Consider the following 7,779-nt stretch of genomic DNA (forward strand, 5'->3'; position numbering starts at 1 on the left):
CAAACTAACACACTTTCCCCTCCAGCTCTAAGCGAGCAGCTTTCCACTCACTGACAGCGTTGACCAAATCTCCCCATATTTTTCAGTGTTTTTCGTCGTGCACACAACCCGTGCCTCAGGCAGATTCACAATATCACCTTATAAATTCTTTCCACAGGTTTAATCTTGTTGTGACTCAGTGTCTGCAGGCGCGGTTTATGTAAACACTAAATAGATACAGACTTGATTATATGGTGTGTAATGTGTTTATGCTGAATCTTGAGTGTTTTTATTTGATCTAGACTAGTATTTATGAAACATTGACTCCATTATTTTCTTACCAAAGTGAAGTGTGTATATTAACTCCATTCTCCGTGTGCACCCTTCCTGCTTGTCTCACAGGAGCGGGACGAGAAGGTGAGGCTGCAGGCTCAGATTAAGAGGCTCTGGGAGGACAACCAGAGACTGCAGGAGGAGTCGCAGACCTCTGCCGCCAAGCTCAAGAAGTTCACAGAGTGGGTCTTCAACACCATCGACATGAACTGACTCAGACCTGCTGCACGCTTCAACTCACACACGCACCACCACAACTGCATTAAACACCAACACGCAGTCTGGATGGAGAGACAGAGGGGAGAGAAACTTTCCACGAGAACAATGGAGACTAGTCTGTTGCTAAAACCCTCTGACTGTTTTTTATTGGCTTCAAACATCAGCTGGTAGCATTGTTGACTAGTCTCCACAGACCCTTTGCTAAACTTCTCAGGATGAGACCCAAAAAAAACAAGGGGTGTCAGTAATGAAGGATTAACCGATACTCTCCAAAGGACCTGGAGAGCATTGTTTAATTTATCTTTCATCTCGTGCCAAAATTCCTTTTTTTAAATTGCCGACCAAAAGGAACCCCTTCCCCCTCCCTCATTCAGTTTTTCTTCTTCCTGATTGAAAGAATCATAAGAACACCCGCTTGCCACCACTTTTCTCCATAAACATAATTATGTTTTTCCAGGGCAACCTGCAGAAAGATATCCGACCTTTTGAATTCTTCTTTTTTTTTTCTTTTTGCAAATGTTTCCTAGCGTCTCTGAAAGGCCATTTGTGCCAAATCCAACTCACCGCAGCAGAGGGTAGAAGCGATTTACTTTTATTTTTTTTAAAACGCCACACAAAGACAGACAGGTACGCACAAATCTGTGAACCCAGCCTCTCCAAGTCAGCTGAAACAAAAACAAACGCATAATGAATCTGAAGCCACAGGACAACATATCCTTCACGGGTTAACGGCGACTAAAGATTTCACTTCTAAGAGCCTCTGACGCGTAAAGGGTTACAGCGACTGAAGCCACCGACATGGAAGCAGGTCAATCTGCCTCTGAACTGAAGGGAAACCTGGATTTGTACAGTGATTTTTTTTTTTTTTCTTCTTCCTTTTTTTCCCCTCTCTTCTGTGACACTCGTATCTGGATTACAGCATCCTGCCCGTCTCTACAGCACAAACCTGAATAAGGAGGAATATATTTATAAGCCATCGACATGTGGTGCCATAAAACAAGACTGATCTCCAGAGTGCTTTGGTCCAAACCCGACTGTATGTGTCTTAAAAGCAATAGAAAGGAGTTGGGACTCACGGCTCTCCCAAGTAGAAGGGAGAGTTTACTCTGGGAAGAAGTGCGATGTGGGAAACAAAGTTTTGAAGAGTCTGCACCAGAGCCTCCATCGTCTTTCGGATAAAACAAAGAGAGGACTTTGTTTACCATCCCATCGTCTGGAATACAGAGAACAAGCGTAAAGATGATGACAGAGACATTTATCAGGACAGGAAGTAAAAGTGGTGACTTTTTTTTTTTTCCTGGGTTAATTTATTTTCTTGTATTATATTTCCAATAAATAAGTTGTTCTCTTCGTACAGTACAACTGACTGATCAGTGTTTAGTTCCTCAAGAAAAAAAGGTCACTAGCTATATTATTTAAATGGCTTTCTTTCTTAATTCTAGCTAAAGCCTGACTATATTGCTTTTTATTCTGTATTCTGTTGTATTTTGTGGTGCCCAAGCCTGCTGTCGTGTTGCTTACAGTGCCCTCTAGTGGTGACCAGTGGAACTGTCATGATTATTTAATGTGCTGCCAGTCACTCTGTATTTTTCCAAACGCCTCAATCAGACATCGGCCAAGGAGGCCACACTCCGAAAAGAAAGTCAAATGAAACGAAACTCCAGCTTTGAGTGACAATCGGAGGCCGATTTTTTTTTTTTTGACAAAGGGAGCAGGCCATAGGTGTTCTCGTACGTAGGTGCGTGGGTGTGTGCGCTCACATTTCAACATCCGTCGTTTCCTCAGGTTCAGTATTCACAATTAGACAAGAGGATATTTTGAGAAAGTAGGTCAACAAAAATGGCACATGTATGGTTAGGATTTAAATACAAAAGATAAAAAGGGAGCTGCTGTGCCAGTGGCCGTGTGTGTTGTCATTGTGTGAATGTACATCAGTCTATCCAGCTGTGCCTACAGTCACTTATTTTGGTCATTTACTCCCAGGCAGAGCAGGGACGTGCCTTTGAAACAGCACCTGGGGAGCAGATGAAAGGGAAAGGCTCTTCTTCATCATCCTGAAAAAATAAAACACACCTGGTAATACACACACACACACTCAGATTCATATTCATTATTAATAGTTTTACCCAACTTCACGCTCACAGTTGTAGACTCATAAAAGTTTGTACCTGCTGTGAGGGGGAGTGACTCTTTCTCACGCTTGTATGAATATTTTTACTGAACACAGTCATTGCTGCCCTGCCTCCAGACACGGGGACACGTGTGTGTGTGTGTGAAGTGCATGAACATGTGACGGTATGTGTGTGTGTGTGTGCCTTTTGAATTCAGTTACATGCAGTATATCTCTCAGTGCAGCTGGCCCCTGTAATATCACAAAGCTCTAAGTGTTTAACAAGACAACAAAAGTGTAGGGGTTGATTCAGGTCGTTGAAGATGTTGTTCACAAACGTGGTGAAAGCCTTAAATCCATTAAAACCTTATCTATCAAAGCCCTTTGATGAAAAACACTCTCCAACTTTTTGAATCCCTTCAAGTCTGTTCGCATCTCTTAAGTTGTAAATCGCAGCATGTGGCACATAACCGCACCCATTCTGAATGTAAAGAGAATATAAAGAAGTTTAAAAGAGATATGATGTTTACTTTAACTCACATTCAGCTCTGCAGTTTTGTAGGGAATTGAGTGGATGCATTGAGAAAAAAAAAAAGAAAAAAAAAGATGTAGAAAAGTCTCGGTTCTGTTCTAAGAATCTCAGCTTAGTCTGTTAGACGGTTACCACTTCTCAGTGCGTAGTGAAAAAGCTCAAGTATGTTGCTTTGTGACATGATTTAGTAGTTTTAACAGTTGGCCAGTAGTGAAGTCCGGTAGTCATCAAATAATGTGAAAGCCTCAAAATACACACAAATAAAGCTGTTTTCACACATGCACTCCTGAAAAGATCCAGAATATTATTCAGAAAACCTGCCCCTGAAATCTTCCAGACTTGTTCCCTCCCAGTGTGAAGATTTTTCTCTCTGACAGGAGGGGGGGTGATGTAAAATAGACGCTAAGGAAATCCAAGATGTCAGACAGATCGACTGAATCCGACAGTGAAATGACTTTTTATTGCCTTTGTATTATCATCCTTGTTCGCTGACTCGCGGTGAATTTTTTTCCTGCTGCGTTCAGACATCCGCTCACCCTGGCTTCACACGGACATTTTACTGAGGGGCTGGCAGGAAAAAAAATGTCTGCTTAAGTCTGGTGAAACATTTGTCCGTTTGCATTCACACATCGCAGCTCACTCTGACAATTTGGGGAAATTCTCAGGAGTTTTGTGCTTGTGTGAAAACACCTTAAGAGTCAAAAACCATTCCAGATGGGTGGAAATCGTTTGCCATGAACTCTGGATTTCTAATCCGAATCCTCACGCCTCGATACATACATAATAATCTATTAAGTAATGTCTCATTTTATTGTATATTGAAAGTGGTCCGGATTTTTGTATCTCAAATGAAGTATGGCCAAATGACAAACTGTGCAGTGCAGATGTTTTGCTTGAATCTTTAAAAGTGTGCATCAAGTTGGATGTTGGATAAATACAAAGACATAAACAAACACACACACACACTAACACACATACACACACACACCAGTCAAGTTATTTCCAGTGTGAACGATGACTTATTGTACAGTGCTTTTCTTTTCTTTTCGGTGCTTTGTGGAAGGGAAATGTGAACGCTCCCATGTTCAAATGTTCCATTTTGTAATATCTTTCATTTTTAATGACCTTTGCACAATGTTTTATAAAAAAAAGGTTCATGTTGACATGTTGCGGTTAAGAAGGGCGAATTGATCCATTCCTGTGCAATCGTGTCTTGATGTTGCTCTGTAGTTTTGCTGCCAGTTTAATTCCTGAAAATCAAGAGGAAGGCGCTTGACTTTCCTCCCTTCTTATAATCAGAACCCTCCTCCTCCTCCTCCTCCTCCTCCAGCACCTCTGATCAGACGAGAGCTGGCTGCCGGGGTTTCTGTCGAGCACAACTTGTGGGTTAGTGATTAGGAGCAGGGGAGGAGGCGTTCACAAAGCTCAGTCACGGCTGTGTCATGATCTGTTTAGTTTCCTCCTGTCAGAAGAACAAACTAAACAGTCATCAGCGCTGACTGTAGATTAAAGCACAGAACCAAGCACAGAATGAAAAAATACTGTTTACATCCTAGATCCATTGTCTTTGTAAAATGTAAAGGTATGAAAAAGACATTTGCAGTGATCACAGTATTAAAGTTTCTGAAATAAATAAATGCCGTATTGATTTGTGATGATGTTGACTTGTTTGTGTTTCTGCACTCCACAGCTTTTTTCTTATCACTGACTTTTGATCGCTTGTTTCCCTGTGACACCTTTTCCTTTTTTTTTAACATATTACATACAAACGTGTCTAAGATCTCTAATATTGACCTGCATCTGTGTAAGTTGTGGATGATCACTACAATGCATTAAGTCAGGATAGCTGCCTCCTTCTTGTGACTCACATCACTCACCAAATTATTTCAGAAAGTGATGTTTAGATGATTGAAATCATGGGGATAATTTTACTAATTTAAGATTAGCAGTGGATTTATTAAAGCAGTTTAAAAGGACACATTTTCTACAGAAGTAAACAAGAAGCACATTAAAGGTGAGAAGGAAAGAAGGAAAGTTTGATAGAACAAAAATGTACAATGAGAACAAAAACATTGGAGGAAGAGGTGTAAAAAATGATAAAAAAAATAGGCATAATAATATTTTTGAATGTATAGACTGCATGTGTAATTGTTTTCATGTAAAATATATTAGAAAATCTGATCTCCAGGTTCAAAATACCACCTAATACAAACATGGTCCTATCATCAGTGGTGGCTCCTGTGGTTCTTGGGTCATGATATCAGTCACCTAGGCGACCCATCTGGCCTTGATCAGGCACAGGTTGCTCGATCCACAGCCGAATCAAAGCCTTCTGTGACACATTGGAGGTCTTCTCGATGGCTATCCTGCAGGGCAGTATCGTTTCTCTTTGGAGTTTGACGACCCTGCAGAATAAGTCTCCAACAAAACCTCTGCACGAGTTCCTCAAGAAGTTTGCATCAGTCCCTCTATCTCCTGCTTCGAGTCTTGTACACCAGCTTCTTCTCCTTGGCTCTCTTCCTCTCAAAGGCCTTCTTCATCGAGTCTTTCCAGGGATAAGTCAAGATGTTTCGGCATATCCTCTCCTGAAATCTTCTCGGGAATTTCAGGACGACTGGCCCTGAAATCCCCCTGATGTTGTAGTTCACACATGCACCTCACAGCGTGGGGTCTCGTAGATGGGCAGATGAGAAGAGAATCACAATATTGATGAAAGAGCGGACAAGAACATACTGGGGAACTGAAAACATACAGTAATGCATCGGTTTAAATGCGTGCTTGGAGATCGCACCAATCGTGTGCATACAGACTGTGGTTGTCGACCGATCATGGCACAAATGTCACCACCTGCTCCCAATCGCTGGAGGTGGTTATATCCTGCTGCATTCTCACATTTGCTCCCTAGGCCTTTCTGCGTAAAATATCAACCTTCATCAGTCATTTCTTTCTCATTGAGCCCCCCCTACTGGAAATGAATGTATCTGTTTCCCCTCCCTACCTTTCACAAAGGCAGTGGGCTGCCTAGCTGGTTGTTGCTGTCATGACTAAACCCTGTTGATGACACCTCAGCACCTTGTTGTGGCCCCGGGCTGAGTGTTGGCATCCACCTTTGGGCAACAGCTCCGAAAACGCTCCATGGATCTTTTTGTCTGGCACAGGATGCAAACTGGAGTTTCTGCTGTAAACGCCAGCAACGAAGATTGGATTGGCTGGAAAGGATGTTTCACCGACTGAATTTAAATTGTTTCCAGGGTTGGGCGCCAGTTTAGCTCAGTGGATGGATGGAGCGTGTGGCCCTCATACAGAGGATGCTCTCGAGGTTGACTCTGACCCTCTGCCCTTTACTGCACTTTCCCCCTGCACTCTCTCCTCCCAGTGTTTTCCCACTTTCTCCTTCAGTGTTTTCAAAGATTCTTCAGCTGTCAAACGTGAACATGGCCCAGAAATATTGTAAAAATAAGAAGATTATTATCCAGGGTGGCTCAGCTCTCCAAAAATGTGTCCCCTAATGCGATCTTTTATTGGAGCAGACTTGTTTTCCTGCACAAGGTGGCCTTTTTCTTCCTGCTTGGCCTTGTCATAGCGAATTAAATAATATATTTTGGATTCTGTCGGTTTTATTAAACACTTCAGTGTTTGTATTTAACCCTGATCTTCAGAGCCACGGCCAAAATTTGTTTTTTTTAAGTTTACCACTGTCCGTCCACTAATAACATGAGTTCCCTGTCTGTCGCAGGGGAGCTGGATTTAATAAACTTTCTCCAGCAGAGCTTCAGTGTGATTGTGTTCAGCAGTGAGGCAAGGGGAGAGGTCTGGGATTTGGACTCTGTTTGCCGCAGGCTCCTATTGTTCCCCTATCAGACTGATTCACCTGATTGCCCTTTAACTGTTCTCACTGCCAGAGACACAAACCCACCTGGACTGTTTTGTTGTTTCCATACACTAGCTGGCTAACACTGCTCAGGGAGATGACTGCAAACAAAATCCTGCATGGCACTTGAAATACATCATACAGTTATACATGCATCTGCACACATTCACTCTCAGTATTTACACAATGCATGAATCCTGTCAGCCTGTACTGTATATCGTCTGTAAGATACATCAAGCATTAATGATATATTGTGCAGTATAGGACATTTAGCAAGTACCTAAATAAGTCCAAATAAGAACAAACTGACTGGATGTCTTCAGAAATTACCAAAAAAGGGAAACTGAATGAAACCTTGTATTCCCTCTAGGGGAATTTGCCTTGCACAGAGAGCGTAAAAAGCACAATACAAACAAACATTTACAGGACAGCACATAACACATAAAAACACACTAAAGCATCACATGATTCAATGAGGGATTTCAGCAAGTTAAACTGCATCTAAGCCCTGCACAGATTCCTGCAACAAAATGCCCCCACTCTCCAAATGTAGCGTTCGTTTTGGTGTATTCGAGCCACATGAAAGATGTAAGAATAAACATGTGAGCCATTTATGTTTGACAGAAGCAGTGCGCCTGACAGGGACTCTAAAGTGCAGACTTGTTTCTGCGTCGGCTCTGCTGCTGTGAATTGACCTGTGATTGTTTCAGTCTGTCCACCTGCAGCGATGTTCAG

The 7,779-nt window shown here is 42.2% G+C and overlaps 1 protein-coding gene across 1 annotated transcript in view; it reads left to right on the forward strand.

The window, feature by feature from the left end:
* The window catches only part of sipa1l1 (signal-induced proliferation-associated 1 like 1), an 85,190-nt gene extending 80,362 nt beyond the window's left edge, over positions 1 to 4,828 (forward strand). The window contains exon 26 of the mRNA XM_061051762.1: positions 382 to 4,828. Coding sequence (XP_060907745.1) covers positions 382 to 525 — 144 coding nt within the window. The 3' untranslated portion in view covers positions 526 to 4,828. The remainder of the gene's footprint in view (positions 1 to 381) is intronic.
* Positions 4,829 to 7,779: the final 2,951 nt, after the last annotated feature.

Source organism: Labrus mixtus, chromosome 12 (assembly GCF_963584025.1).
Source record: "Labrus mixtus chromosome 12, fLabMix1.1, whole genome shotgun sequence".
NCBI lineage: Eukaryota > Metazoa > Chordata > Actinopteri > Labriformes > Labridae > Labrus > Labrus mixtus.